At 44.8% G+C, this 15,020-nt stretch overlaps 1 protein-coding gene across 1 annotated transcript in view; it reads right to left on the minus strand.

Annotated features, from left to right (window-relative positions):
• The window catches only part of mdn1 (midasin AAA ATPase 1), a 58,726-nt gene that overhangs the window by 21,956 nt on the left and 21,750 nt on the right, over positions 1-15,020 (minus strand). The window contains exons 31-64 of the mRNA XM_034579618.1: positions 14,354-14,484; positions 13,850-13,988; positions 13,519-13,633; positions 13,136-13,396; positions 12,846-13,043; positions 12,177-12,385; positions 11,954-12,076; positions 11,628-11,825; positions 11,051-11,158; positions 10,748-10,936; positions 10,257-10,346; positions 9,896-10,159; positions 9,548-9,812; positions 9,285-9,444; positions 8,329-8,445; positions 8,036-8,244; positions 7,809-7,957; positions 7,317-7,516; positions 6,676-6,899; positions 6,338-6,451; positions 5,852-5,981; positions 5,419-5,525; positions 5,108-5,241; positions 4,780-4,946; positions 4,419-4,539; positions 4,109-4,322; positions 3,079-3,325; positions 2,859-2,982; positions 2,540-2,704; positions 2,221-2,435; positions 1,754-2,141; positions 1,366-1,478; positions 578-1,247; positions 219-380 (exon numbers count right to left, since the gene is read on the minus strand). Of these exons, the coding sequence (XP_034435509.1) occupies positions 219-380; positions 578-1,247; positions 1,366-1,478; positions 1,754-2,141; positions 2,221-2,435; positions 2,540-2,704; positions 2,859-2,982; positions 3,079-3,325; positions 4,109-4,322; positions 4,419-4,539; positions 4,780-4,946; positions 5,108-5,241; positions 5,419-5,525; positions 5,852-5,981; positions 6,338-6,451; positions 6,676-6,899; positions 7,317-7,516; positions 7,809-7,957; positions 8,036-8,244; positions 8,329-8,445; positions 9,285-9,444; positions 9,548-9,812; positions 9,896-10,159; positions 10,257-10,346; positions 10,748-10,936; positions 11,051-11,158; positions 11,628-11,825; positions 11,954-12,076; positions 12,177-12,385; positions 12,846-13,043; positions 13,136-13,396; positions 13,519-13,633; positions 13,850-13,988; positions 14,354-14,484 (6,420 nt within the window). The remainder of the gene's footprint in view (positions 1-218; positions 381-577; positions 1,248-1,365; positions 1,479-1,753; positions 2,142-2,220; positions 2,436-2,539; positions 2,705-2,858; positions 2,983-3,078; positions 3,326-4,108; positions 4,323-4,418; positions 4,540-4,779; positions 4,947-5,107; positions 5,242-5,418; positions 5,526-5,851; positions 5,982-6,337; positions 6,452-6,675; positions 6,900-7,316; positions 7,517-7,808; positions 7,958-8,035; positions 8,245-8,328; positions 8,446-9,284; positions 9,445-9,547; positions 9,813-9,895; positions 10,160-10,256; positions 10,347-10,747; positions 10,937-11,050; positions 11,159-11,627; positions 11,826-11,953; positions 12,077-12,176; positions 12,386-12,845; positions 13,044-13,135; positions 13,397-13,518; positions 13,634-13,849; positions 13,989-14,353; positions 14,485-15,020) is intronic.

A 15,020-nucleotide genomic window follows, 5' to 3' on the forward strand; every position in this document is an offset into this window, starting at 1 on the left:
GCAAAATGTAATCAGTTCTTCCTGAGTCCAAGTGAATATTTGTACCAATTTTGAAGAAATTCCCTCAAGGCATTCATGAGATATCATGCTCACGAGAATGGGACGGACAATACGGACGGACGTACGGACAACCTGATAACATATGGCCTCTGTGCCAGCAACAGCCAGTGGCTGATCTCCACACATATTAAGACATGTGTGAGCAGTTGTGTCAATACCTTGTTGAACTGTGGGAACTGGTGTCTGAAGTCCCTCTCCTCCTGCTCCTCCTCGGTCAGTCCTGAGCCGTGCAGTCGAGAGCGGTTGCGGTACAGACTGGCCTCCAGCTGCTCTCTCTCTCTCTTCTGTCTCTCCTGGTCGTCCCACTCGTTCACCACAGCCTGAGAAGCATCATGTTACAGTCAGTACAGCAGCATGCCTTCAGCTTGGAAAACAAATGTTTGACTAAAAAAACGTGCAGAATATAAACTTATTTTGATTCTATAAAAATGATAACATACAACATTTATTATAACTACATTGCACACAGTGAGAAATAGGGGAGACAGATGTTTGACACAAAAATTAAGGCTCTGACCTGGCAGATGTGTCTGAAGAGGCTGTGTGCCTTGGAGCTGAACTCTCCTGTGGACAGGGTATGGCACTGCACGAGCAGCAGAGCATTCAGAAGCAGCGTGGAGGACTTGGGGACCACATGCTCAGCGTCCTGTTGGGGCAGGAGCTTCACCAGGCAGCGCAGAACATCCATACAAGTGTTGGAGCAGAGGAAGTCAGCCCGGGCCAGGTAAGATGGAAGACTGGCGGACAGGGAGGGGAAGGCCAGCAGGCAGGACACCAGCTTGTGCAGACCTGGCACAGGCGTGAGCGAGGCAGCCACCTGGGAGGCCACCAGCCTCATGCCGTGCCGGAGCTGGAGGATGCCAGTCCGCACTGGCCCGACCACGTCAGGGTACAGGGGGTATTCCTCGGGCAGCCTCTGGGAGAAGCGCTTCTGGGAGTTCTGCCACACAGCCTCCTCCTTCAGCAGACTCTGAACAAATGACCTGGATTTGGAGGAGGAGCCCTGCAGGGCCTTCAGCAGGTGAGACAGCAGGTCCTCGATTCTGGAGGTCTGGCCGATGCTGCAGAGGTAGTGCTGGAGCTCCTGGAAGAGTCGACCATACTGAGGCTCATGAGGGCGACAGGCCTGTTTCCTGGAGAGCTCAGCTATCTGCTCCTTCACCTGCTGCATACGGATCCACAGGTACCTGCATCCAAAAGATAACTGCTTCTCAAGAACTGTACAATTTGGAATCACTTGGTCGAATGTGAATATTTGAATTCATATTGAAGGTCACAGGGTGAGAATGTGCGACTGGTTCTGACCTGATCCGAGGATGCTGGAAGCCATCAGTGGTGCTGCTCTCCTCCAGCTCTGCTCCGGTCATCAGCTGAGATGACAGACTGCGACCTCTCCACTCCTCCTGCAGCAGAGCCAGCTGCAAGAAAACGATGGAAGCATCAGTTTAAAGTATTTCCAGCATTAACCATCGCATTATCTACCACTAACCACAATCATTTGCTGAAAGCAGAATGGGACATTCTTTTTGACTTGTTCTGTAGTCAGACTGCGTCAGACTACACAATTTACTTTTTATTCGTCACATTTCTTCAAATATCACAGTACATTTGTTATTCTCAAAAGTCAAAGGTAATAAACAGTAGTTTGTACAGACAACAGGATAATAAGCACTAAAACCAGTCGGCTGCTGACCTCTTGCTGAGCGTAGTTGAGTTTGTAGGCCCTCTTCACAGCTGGGTCAAAGATGGTTTGTGGTGTCCACACTTTAATCTGCAACAGGCCCATGTTGACCCAGAACACTCCAGCGCGGGCCAGCGAGTTGGAGCCTTGGACCTTGCTTTGGACGTACTGCTGCAGGCAGGTGATGCAGGACTCCAGCAGGCTGTCAGGGAGCAGATTGGGGGGGAGGAAGTCTCTGAAGACTGTCTGGATCTCCTGGGCAGCTATCAGAGGGTCAGCATCCTCCACCAGGCTCTCGCAGCTCTCCATGTAGCCCTCCTGCAGAGTGGGAGGCAGCAGGTCGGCCATGCTCTGAAGCTGCCGACGCAGGACCACGCCCTGCAGTCTGAAGTCTGTGCCCCTGAAGAGATGTGGTGGTGATTAAAAACGATTTTTAAGAGAACTGACAGGACTAGGAATATAAGTTTCTTCTTATCTACCTGAACTCTGCGAGTGCAGGGATGGCCATATTGTCCCACAACACTGCAGACACATCCTGCAGCTGCTGGATCCTCTCCTTCCACTCCCCCAGGGTGACATGGGAGAGGGAGAGCAGGACGGCTGCCGACGGCTCCCAACGATCTCTTGTCTCACTGCTCATGAGCACTCCCAGCATGCAGTGCGACCACACTGCTTTGCTTAACAAGGCTGGACCCTAAAAACAACATGGGCACTGTTCAGTAAATTTGATCAAAACCAGCTGGAAAATCTGTTCAACTGAAACATCACAGTTAGACATAGTTGTTAAAAGGCCTTTACCATATTATCTGCTCCATGGGGCAGCTTTGGACCCGGCTTGGTCTCCGGATTAAGTGGGTCCCATTTCAGCCAGCGGTCTGGGCTGGAGGTCACGTAGCTGGTCCACAAGGCAGCCAAAGCCTCTGACAAGAGGTCACACCACACAAACTGCAGCTCCTCAGCCGGCTGGAGGGGAGAAGAAGCATTAGCACTGTTGATTAAGTTTGTGGGTTCGAATGAGTTTCCTATTTGTTGTGGGTTTTCAGGCATTTTGTGTTTATTTAATAATAAATCAGAATGTGTTCTCAGGTGTGTTTCTGAAAATGCTTATTCTACTGACCCTGTCACTGCTGAGCAGGAACCAGAGGGGCTGCAGCTGACTGACATTCATCGGTGTGGACTGGAGGCAGTAACGAAGATGCCTGGAGAGTTCTCGGCGTATGCTGTCTTCTGCCTCCTGATCACTGCAGAATCAACAGCAAGAGTTAATGGACCTGCCAACTGGTTCATGGTCAGTCTCCATAAATGTTGTGTTGTTGAGTGAGAGGCAGATTTTTTACCCAGGAGATAGAGCCAGGTGCAGCAGGTCAGTGCTGAGTCGCAGCTGGTTGAGCACAGCCAGTTCTTCCATCAGGGGCCAGAGCTGGGCTCTGCGGCTGAGCTGCTGCAGCTCCTTTCTGGGCAACTGGATTCCGACCTCTGGCTCCTCCTCCTCCTCCTCAGACATGGAGCGGAAATCTAAGAGACCCCTGGAGGTCATCTGACACTGCTGCTGCTCGACACTGGTCACCAACCTCTCCAACACTCCTGATGGGATGGAGAAAATGTTACGGAATTTTTCAGTTAATTAACCAAATACAACTTGATATTACAAGTCGTTCAGAGCTAAATGTTTGGTGCTCCATTAGCATCTAAAACAAACATGTGAAAGTGCTAGAAGAAACATGCAAAATAATCAATATTTGTTTTTTATCTTAATATTTTTTATTGCCAAGAGTATTTTTGGTAAAAATCTGTTTAAATTTACATTAGTTTACATTACATACGTTTTTTAAATCATTGCCTAAAACCTATATTTATAGGAAAGCCTTTTAATGCCAGATTTCTAACTAGTTTTAACAGATGTTATTTGTTTATAATATTTTCTCATACGTTATCTTTCTTTCTTATTTTTGTTTTGCTCCGTGTGGTTTTATCCCCATGTTTTTGTAAAGCACTTTGTAACCTTTTTAGAAAAGGTCTATACAATCTGTTGGAATTCAAAGGTAAATGTGTTTTTTTTTTTAAATCATTGCTTAAAACATATTTATAGGAAAGCTTTTAAATATTTATTGATATTTATTGGTTTGTTTTAAATATTTTCTCTTGTTATCTTTCTCTTTTTGTATTGTTTTGCTCTGAGTTGTTATATTCCAATGTATTTTGTAAAGTACTTTGTAACCATTTTAGAAAACGGCTATAGAAATAAACTTTTATTATTGTTTATAAGTAAAGTAAAGTAGGTAAAGCATCTGTTGAGATATTTCGTGCTGATATTTCGAACTTCACCTCTCTCGGGGGTAGAAAGATCTTTCTGTAACACAAGCTCACCAGACTTCTGAGGATCCAGCTGGTTGTTTGCCAGCAGAACAAGGCCCCAGGCTTCCAGCAGACTCTCTTTAATGTCCAGTTTGAGCGCAGCACCCTGAAGTCGGAGCAGATCGTTTCTCCAAGGCCCAGTGTGGCCATCCAGCCTCAGATCACTCACATCTAAGGCTTTACTCAGGAGCTGCAGCCGAGACGCACACTTACCCACCGACTCCAACTGAGGAAGATGAGACGGTTTATGAAGTAAACAGATATAAATAAATACACATAAAAACAGATAATCTAGCTTTACTTGGATTTTGACTTTCCTCACCTTGAATGGCAGAGCTTTCCCCAGATTTTTCTGGATGCCTTTCAATGCTGTGGCGACAGACACCGGGGTAGACAGGACAGTCTGGATGGCCGTGGAGACCACCTGCAGCTCCTGGTGACCTCTGGACACAGCACAGTCACAAGTGTTAGTTGCAAAGACAGTGTGAAATAAAGTTCCTGTAACACAGCTGTAATGCATTAGTAATGTGTGAAATCAAAATACTGTAATATCTACAACTGCAATCTCAATACGCTACCATCTCTCCAATGTTAGTATTATCAGTAAATATACACAAAACAAATAGAATTCTAAATTGTGTAACTTAAATGAAAATATGAGAAGTGTGAAGGTAAATATTTACTCCAATGTGGTGTCGGTGTCTCCCAGCAGCAGCTGCGGCAGCCGGAGGATGAGGTGTTTCTGCACCCACTGCCAGTGCAGAGACAGCACAGAGATGCCCTGCGAGTCGGCCGCCAGCGTGCTGCACACGTCCCAGAAACGGTCGAGCCACTGCAGCAACTGCATGATCTAAAACACGACGAGTAGACAAGCACAGGTGACAGGTGAGGTGCTGTAGTCGAAGCACCAGCAGTAGCAGCAGTTGCAGAGCAGTAGTAATATCTTCATTGAGTTAGCCCAGGAAAAGAAAATCATGGGTGGAAAGTGACTGATAAAGCAACAGCCCTCACCTCAAACGTGATGTGGTCTGAGATGTAGTTCTGTCCGCTCAGCACAGCCTGCAGCGTGAAGGTGTTCCACAGGTCGAAGAACGCCTGGAGGTGCATCAGCACCGGATGAGGCAGGTGACCGATATCAACAGTTCCTGTGAGGGGAGGGAAAGATACAGACACATGAAATTCACTGATGGTCGTCTGTTGCTCTTGGGTGGATGTTTGGATTTAGTCTTGACCTGTTACAGTAACTCAGTAATGCAGGTGGGTGTCAGGTATCGAGACCTTATGCCAACGGTTTATAACTAACCAGTGTATCCTGTGTTTACCTTTACTGAAGGCTGTGGCTATCCTCAGGGCACAGTTCTGCGCAGACAGGTTGATAGCACAGGTGCAGATGACAGACCTCTCCTCTCTGTCCATCATCAGAACGATCCTAAGACACACACAAACAAATCAAACTTGAACATGTCCAGCAGCTACTTAATGCATCACACATTTCACACATAATTATACCTGTGTAACCATACATCACACTTGTTTTTTTATTATCAACCATTCTAGACTTGAACAGAATAACATTATAATAATACAATACATATAAAGTAATCATTTTGAACTGAAATTATGTTTTAATGTATCTTTATTGAAATTTGTTGCTATCCCTTGTCCGTTTACTGTCTTTCTTCTTGAGTGGTATATAGGCAACATGGCTGAGTTAGATTCCTTTACATGTAAAACTATTTAAAGCCGTTTGCTTACCTGTTAGCAACGGTGTTCAGTGCCTCCAAAAACTCCATGTATCTTTCCTCATCCTCAAAGTTGCACTTGTTAGCTAAAATGTCCAGATATTGTTTGTTCCAGCGCATGTCCACCAGAATCCTGTATTCATCTGCAACATAACACACATATTTTTGCTTAGTTAGTGTGTCATTGTAGATGACCTACAATCACTTAAAGTAAACATAGTTTCTGATAGCAGGAATGTTGAATTGAAAATACTATTCAAGCTGGAAGGAAGATTTACAAACACATTTTTTCTGATACAAATTATTACAAACTTCCTTGTTCTAAATACTGAACCTTTCCAACTAACCCCTTTAATCATCTTATATCTATACATGAGTGAGACAGCCAAATAAAAATGCCTTCATCTGCTAGTGTTCCTTATCACTAGAGTTCAGTTATCTTTCCAAAAAACAAGAAAAAACGCTGATGAAAGAACAAGACCATGAGCAGAAACGTTACCTGTGCTGTGAGGCTGCAGCAGCTCTGTGAGTGACTTGCCCTTAGCAGCAAGTTTGCAGGCGAACACAGCTTTCAGAGCTCGATTTCCTGCCTCCACCTGGACCAGCGCGGAATCTGGAAGAGTCAACAACATCATAGTTTTAGTGTCCAAAATACTCATCTAATTTTCTTTTGGGCAGTGTCACACAATAGATCCCTCTGTAATGAAGAATCTTTGGTCTATCTCACATTGCAGTTTGACAAAAACATGCCATAAAAAGAAAATTGTGCATGAATACTTTGTAATGAATATAAGTATAATATGTGAGTGTAAATTTTTGGGATGCAGTGTCACAAACCAGGAGCATATTTGTAGCTCTTTCCCAGATGTGAGAGCCAGCTGCTGCGGAGGATCCAGTCCCCATGAGAGGCCCTCTCTGTGACCAGTCTCACTGCTGTGGGTATCAGCCTCAGAGCGTCTCCTTCCTCCAGATCCACCACACCTTCAGAGAACACCAGGCTTTCATGGACACCACTGCTCTGCAGCGCCCTCTGCAGGTCACTCAGGCTCAGTGGTAGATTCCTGTGCAGACAGTAATAGACTTTATGCCTTTTTTCCAGTGGGGATGGGTAGGATCTTCCCTTTTAGGAATTACACTTACACCATAACTCCTTTTAGCATATACAATTAGACTAACACCTTAAACCTGTTCAGGTTCCAGCTCTTTATCTTGGAACAATAGCTTTCTCTCATTGTGACATTTTCCAATGTATAATAACTGACATCCTCATTGACCCTGGCACTGATTTATTCCAGGGTGGTACAATCCTGTCTGTGAGTATTATAAACCACTCTGCAGCATTTAAATGCATTCATTTGATTTTAAACTCCAACTGGACCTCCTAGATCATTTTACAATTGACTGGATTTGGACTGAATCCCTGCTTGTGTTGTACTTTATCCACTGCGGACTCATGTGTTTGCTGTTTACATCCTCACCGTTTGCCCTGCAGGCTGAGGGTGTTCAGGCAGAATGCCAGAACCTGTCCGTCTCGGAGAACGGCGGAGAAGCAGGAATCCTCTGTGGAGAGGAGAGCGGAGGGGAAGCTGTCAGGCCAAACCCCGGCACACAGCAGCCCGCTGCCCCAGTCCTCCGTGTCAAGGATGGCCAAGTGCTGCTCAATCACCTGCTGGGCTTGCTAGAAGGAGATGTAAGCAGTAATGTTTATTCATGAATGTGCTCATACAATTTGATTATGCACAACACAAAGTAAAACACATGGAAATTGAACATGGAATAGAAAATGTTGACTAAAAAACTAAATGAAACTTCATCCTGCAAAAATATACTACAGTTAAAATGATAAACTGACTACTAAGTGTATATATAGAAAACAAAAGTGTTCCCAAAATAGACCTGTGGTGGACATCACAGATGAGGGATGCAGAAATATCATAGAGGGTAATGCATGGGAAATGAGGCGTTGATACCTTTTGGTTGGCAGTGGTGCGCTGGCACAGGGAGTATGCCTCTCTACAGGCGTGCTGCAGGGCGCTGGGTATATCCACACCTCTGTGCAGCTGACAGGACAGCAGGGTGCCAGCATGCAGGAGAGAGGCCAATGATGAGGCAGGGGAATCTGAAAGAAAGACGTTTCAGTGTTATTTTAAACTCTGACAGACAGTTCAGTCACTTGTTGTCACTATTCAGTACCTACCCCAGATGGCAGATTTGATGCTTTTATGTATTTCAATCAGCAGATCGCACACACAGTCCCCGGACACCCCAGCAGTGTGAAGCAGGGTCTTCAGGTCCAGTGAGTCCCAGCAGACACCCTCATGTTCCCCTGGGATGTAGACCTCCACCCCTCTGTTCCTCATGGCTCTGGAGAGCTCCCCGTGAACAGGGTCCATGGTCAGGAACAACCTGCACACCAAACACATAACCTGAGCATTGGCTTATTCAATGACTTCAACAGGAAGTCAACTAGCTTGCACTTTTTGGTACTACCTGAAGTTAGGATGTGGGGTGATTTGGGGCGTTTTCCCGTCTATGACGCCGCGTTCGTTGATGGTGAGGCATCCACCAGGCTCCAGCAGAGCGTTGAGGCGATCCAGGACAGAGGCACTAAGGACAGAACACACAATGAACTCAAATGGCTCTTTTTTAGGCCACTGACATTATTGATTTCTTGAGGCTTCTCTAAAAGTCCAATTGATCCAATCATCCATTTTTTAAGTAAAAAATGATCACAATGATTTACAAACTGTAAAAACTGGCATTTGTGGATACATCAAAAATTCTCCTTTAGGTTCCCTTGAGAGTGTATGCATTTGATTGACAGCTGAGCCAGTAGGTATGTAAAAACACTTACATGATGGCTGTAGCTTACAAGCTAAACTGGAGATAGACAGATCACAACATTTAGCCTCTCAACTGACCAGTGTTGACATTTGCTGGTAGGTTTATACCACATCCTGGTGACTGATGTTAGTAGTGCAATTTTCCCTAATGGATATTAATTTGGCAGCTTCTTTAATAAGCCAAGATGAGGTACAAGATGTCAAGAAAAGACATTAGCAATAAGTGAGTTTACTGGTAGTATCTAAGATGGATTGCTCATTGAAGTTTGGAGTTGTTCTTGAGTTAAGCTTTTAGTTTGTGTCAGGTTGGGAGTCACCATCCGTCAGTGATAGATCAGTGTACAAAAATACTGCAAAAAATCCAAATGCCTGATTGGCCAAATGAAAGGAAGGTTATGCACAGATTGTGGATGCTGTCCTGTCTAAAAACATGCAATAGAATATTCTTTTTCAAGGCACTAAATTCTTTCTCAAAAGAGAACACAGACATGTAATTTAAGACAAAAAAGCAAAAACTAGTATAGTCTGCAACTTTGTGAAACCCAGCCAGAAATTATAAAACAAATTTAAACCGATATATATAGACCACCTGACTTTTCTTACCTGCAGAAGTTAACATTGTCCATGAGCAGCCAATCCCCAGCTTGCAGGGCCTGGACTAGCATACCGTCCAACCACTCAAAGCCCCCGTTAGTCCAGCCATCCTCCAGCTGGGCCAGACGTTCCTTCAGCAGCGTGAAGTCCATCTGCAGCTTGGACATGTCTGGGGGAAAAACAAAAGGCATGGAATCACACTCATTATTGTATCCCATTTTCCCTTTTATCAGGCAGTAGTATCCTGTTATTCAACAGTACTTGGTCATTACCAGTGAACACTTTGAGTTTGGTGTTGAGTTTCTGCAGGAGGAGGATGATGACCTCCAGCTTGTTCAGAGCCTCCGAGTCGACCGTTCCCCCAGATTTTTGCAGCTCTTTCTCATTCAGCCAGTTGCAGAACAGGCCCCACGTCTGTAGCAGGAACTCTGTGTCCTGGATGCCAACATCCAGTGACATTAGGCCACGTCTTATTACCATGGCAACTATGTAGTCCACGCTTTCCAGCACTTGTTGCCAGGGTCGCATGATATCCACCTGGAATGAGGAAAAGAGTAGTCGTCTAAAGTGGTTCTCTCTTTCAATGAAGATGTATATAGTAAACCTGACTTCCTGGTTACCTGTTCGAAGCCTCCCAGCAGCTCAGTGGTGTCCATGGAGCTGTTCATGGCCATAACTCTGAGGCGGTGTCCTGTCAGCAGGGCCAGCAGTCTCACCAGGCTGGTCTTTCCGCTGGCTGTGGGGCCGACCAATATCGTCATCCAGCCCATCTCCACGCACTTCATCAGGGACTCCAGCGGCCGCAGGGCCTGGTGCGTGATGGACAGTGGGGGGTCCAGGGCCACAGGGGCTCCACCGCTGCGCTGCAGGACTGAAAAGCCCACCTACAATCCACGAGAGAGGAAGTACCAAAAATTATTCACAAAATGTTAACCATTTTTATGTTGAGAACAAGGGCCCGATTCTGGTTTTTGCATTCACCTGCAGATTGAGTGGAGTGATGTGGAACTGTCTGGAGCCGGTGTACGGCTCAAAGTCTTCCCCAAACACCTTCCTGAACACACACAGTACCTGAGAGCAGAACACAGAAAGTTCAGATAATATAACAGTGGAAAAGGCTTTCCAAATTTTGAGTCAGAACAATGAAAAGAAAAAAAAGGGTGGCAAACCAATGCCGCAAAGCTACAGTTGTGCACAAATGCAGGAACTTAACAAATGCGTCATGACTTTAAGGAATTATGTTACTAAAAAGGAAAAAATTCACCAACTCATGCAAGTGAACAAGAACAACAGTAAAACCACAAACAACAGAACATATAACAGAAGAAAACAGGAACTAGTCTTTGAAATATTAATATGAAATCCTATTAAACTTTTAAAACAAATTGAATTAATCAATAAATTGATAAAGTACATAGCGTTTATCTGCGGACCCTTAGATAAGTTGGTAGTAAGTTGGTGAAAGACAATACCTGAGCCTTGTCAGCCTCTGTTCTCATCCTATCAGCATACACCAACGCCACGTGTTGGCCTGGACTGAAAAATCCCGGCGACTGGTCGGCCTGCATCAGCTGACACCACCTGAACATGTCGCGCAGGTTGAACTCCCAGGGGCTTCCTTTCTGACCCCACCGTCGCTCCACAGACACCTCCTGGACAAGCTATGGGAGAGAGACAGAGCCCTTTAAACCTCTTGCTTCAATGGGAACAGCCCAATCGAGCCCACCCACGTCCAATCAACATAGAGTAAAAGAGTAATGGGAAGAGAAACATACCCTGTTACTGAAGTCCACCATTTTAGCAAGGATTTCCTTATCGATGGTGGGGAAAATGGAGTCTGCTATGAACTCCATGTCTTTGCTGGTGAGCTGGTCAACATAAACCTGGGAACACAGACAGGGGTGAGTCAGGTTTCTTAACAGTGACAGTGTCATTACTCTGTTAAATCATTAGCGTCAGGAAGAGCAGCAATGATGCATTAGGGCTAACTTCACAACATATTCTGTGGCCTAAAAAAGGTTCAATAGGATTTTAAACTTGTGAAATGACACTGAGAAGTATTTATAAAGTCTATGGACAGACTATTGAGGCTTTTGTTGCTTCTGTTCTTACTGCAGCATGTCAGTCTTTTTAGAAGCTATATTATTGCATAGAATTGTTTATGCTGCTGGCTAAGCCATGTCTCCCTTGTGACCTCAATGGAACTGTCACCAAACCCTATGGTGGTAATATACCTTTATAAATTATGATAAAAATGCACAACTGGATGAATGGATAATAGGATAATAATTCAGTAAAACTACAAGCACAAAGTAAATAAAAGTAGGAGGAGTCCTGTGGACTGTTTCTTACCTGTGTGAATCTGTTGAGGAAGGACTTGGGCAGTCCTTTACGGCCACCACCTTGAGTGAAGGGATTCTGGCAGCCGAAGATCTTGGTCTTCTCATGCTGAACCTGGAAGCTCATGCCAAGCTCCGGAATATAGATCTCTGCTCTGTGATCAAAGCAGGCGTTCAGACCCTCCAACACCGACTGAGAGGCCAGGTTCAGCTTTCATAGTAGGGAACAAAGCAAGTCAGTTAAAAAAAACAGAATACATCATCAGATTATTATATATTTCATGATCGTCTGCAACAAAAAAAGCTGGTGTACAAATTTATAAAAAAGAATAAGCGTACCTCATCCAGGACAACCCAGTGGCCTGCCTTCAAAGCAGCCAGCAGGGGGCCATCACGCCACGCAAATTCTCCTCCTTTGCCTCCCTCCACTGGGAGATCTGTCCCAAACAAATCGGTGACATCCTGCCAGAAAGTACACATCATTAGCATCAGAGATTGTTACTCAGTAGAGTTCATTTTGAAGCACAGTTAGGAGCCTCTGAATATTCATATGAAGACTTACTGTTTGCTCTGACAGGTTGATTCGGACCAGGTGGTTCCCAGAAGCCTTTGCCAGAGCTGACACCAGGCTGGTTTTTCCCACACCAGGAGCTCCCTCCAGCAGCACAGGCCGCTGAAGCTTTAGCGTCCGCAGAAGCCTCTGGGCGTTCATCGCAGTAGTGCCTGCTGCTATGGCGTAATCTTCCAGGGAGCGACTCTCAGTCTGAGGCCCTGGGTGGACATATGGATTAATGAGCAATTTGATTTAGTCACAAGAAGGGAAAATTAACTCTTGACATAATGTTCAAGAAACTTGAAGTAAACATGGTTTTTCCATGTTAAGTCTGATTGGCAGTTTAATGTGGTTTCACTGCTGTAACCATCTAATTTTTCCGAAGTCTGCCACTTGAGATTGATATTTTCATTTCATTTGAAGAAAATACCCGTTAGCAGGTAGGCTGCACCCAGTGACACTGGGTTACCTTTACATGGAATGTTTTTTTAAATAATGAATTCTTTCTTAGTCCAGTTTCCTTTCAAATTAAAACATATATGTATATCTGAAGATGCCTCTTGGGCTGAAACCAGTACATCAATGTCCAGTTAGGATGTTAAAAAAACATTATATGACATATGGTTCACATCCTGGAGAAAAACAGCATCTTTCTAATAAATAAAACTAAGTCCACACCTAAAGCAATGTAGAAGGGGTCAATGCCAAAGAAGTCCTCTCCACACTGCGGTTTCCGTGGCAGGCTGCTGTCATAGACCCTCAGGGCGTCCAGCATCTCTTGATCCAGCTTTGTCATCTTACTCAGCCGCTGCTGCAGGAAGCTCATGCACAGCCGGCGAGCGAGGAGGGCGCTGTCTGCACTGGACACTGTGGTTCCTGCAAGAGATTGGAGACTCAGACCACATTCCCTACACAAGTCCATTCAGAGACAAACTTTCAGTGGAAGTAAAGTCAAAACCTCGGCTTACCAGAGCCGATGCCATCTATGTAGACCAGACATGCTGCGTGGATGAAGGCAGTGACAGTGTCCAGTCTGAGGTCCCACTCTGCTTCTTCTTCGTCTTCCAGCGCTCCCATGGTCATGAAGCCATCCTCATCCCGCTCACACACAACGTTGAGGAAGTGTACCCATGACAGGATGTCTCTGACGCTAAGGATGCAACGCCGGCCGAAGTCCTGCTGAGTCAGCCAATCGATGAAGTCCAGCATCAGCTCTGCGATGTCGCAGCCTAGATTTGATTCAGACAGGAAAGGAAACAACATCAGCGATATGTTTCATGTTTTCATTTTAAATATAAAACTTTAGGAGCTGATTGTACGTAAAACTTGTTTCATCTCCAAACTACTTTACCATCCAGTGAGAGGCCAGAGCGCAGGTTGTGTTGGATGATCTGAACCATGTCGCTGCGACTGTTGCTCTGAGGACACCAGATCTCTGTAAAACGGTTCCTGAGAGCAGGAGACAGCTGTGCGAAAACAGACAAGCACAATAATCAGACTCGGCCTGTGACTAGTTTTATCAGGTTTCTCTTAAAACACATTCATACGTTTTAAAACATCCTAGTTTCAAATTCACAACTGCATTCACAAGCATTTCAGTATTTGTTTTACTTTTCTGCTGTTGCTGCCACCTTCATCCCAAACACCTTGGACATCAAAGTGAATATATTCTTCATTCTTACCTCCTTCTTGCCAAAGTCTCCTCCAGGGTTCATGGTGGCAACCAGACGGAAATGTGCAACTGCTCTGATCAGCTCCACGTCGTCATTGTCCCCACTGCCCTTCTCTGCCAACACCAGGGACTTCTCCGTCTCCAGAACACTGCAAACAAAAAACACATCGTCAGGGGCTTTGCAGATTTGTATTTTGAAGGGATTATTTTGGGATTGGGGTTAAAAGTGTCAAACAAGTGCACTGTGCTGCCTACAAGCCTTATTGACCTTCCATTATCTCAACAACTACTGTAGATTGAATGCAATGAAATTTGACATTTACACGGTCCACCCCACCTCATGAATTACAAATGTGACTGGCTGCATTAAAAAAAAAAGAGACTTGATCCTAACAAGACTACCTTCTGTAATGTACATGTATAAAAGGTAGAAATAGGTAAATACAAATAAGGCAAATAATGATTATAATGATTGGTTGTGTGTGTGTGTGTGTCTGTGAGTGTGTGTGTGTACCTGTTCAGTCTTTCCAGCACTGAGTCGTCAGCCAGGGAGATCTCATCCATGAGGAACACCCCGCCCTCCTTCATGGCCAGCACCAAGGGGCCATCGTGCCACTGAAACAGCCTGCAGTCTTCACCATCCGGCTACACACACAATCATTTAGTTATTCTCCAGTGAGTGGTTAACAGAAGCATTCAACCAAAGCATTCAACCAAAAAGCTTTTCAGGGTGAAGAGGTGGAATATTTTTGACTTGCAAAGTAAGTCACCACATCACAGTTGGTTACTAAAAACCAGACTCAAGACAGAGACACCCAATAATAAGCGAGAGCTGAAAGAGGCTCCAGTGAAGCTCAGAGAGAATCACCAGGGAAGATTCAAAGTGTATGGGACGTCTTTCAAAGACTTCAGTCAATCAATGCACAGGATTTTATACTAAATATGAAATATGATGATTCTGTTAGACTTAAAGTGATGTGAGTGAGTAATGAGTGAATTTTAATTTTTCTGTGAACTATCCCTTTGACGTACACTTACTTTTAAAAACTAAACTAATAGGGCTGCATTTATCACAGGGTTCTTTCTATAGTGACAAGAAGCTACTCAAATCAAAGCCGAGACTTGGCAGTATTCATCCTTTCATTTCAAATTTAATTTGCCAAACTGAGCATGAAGAGTGT

This window comes from Hippoglossus hippoglossus, chromosome 24, assembly GCF_009819705.1.
Source record: "Hippoglossus hippoglossus isolate fHipHip1 chromosome 24, fHipHip1.pri, whole genome shotgun sequence".
Taxonomy (NCBI): domain Eukaryota; kingdom Metazoa; phylum Chordata; class Actinopteri; order Pleuronectiformes; family Pleuronectidae; genus Hippoglossus; species Hippoglossus hippoglossus.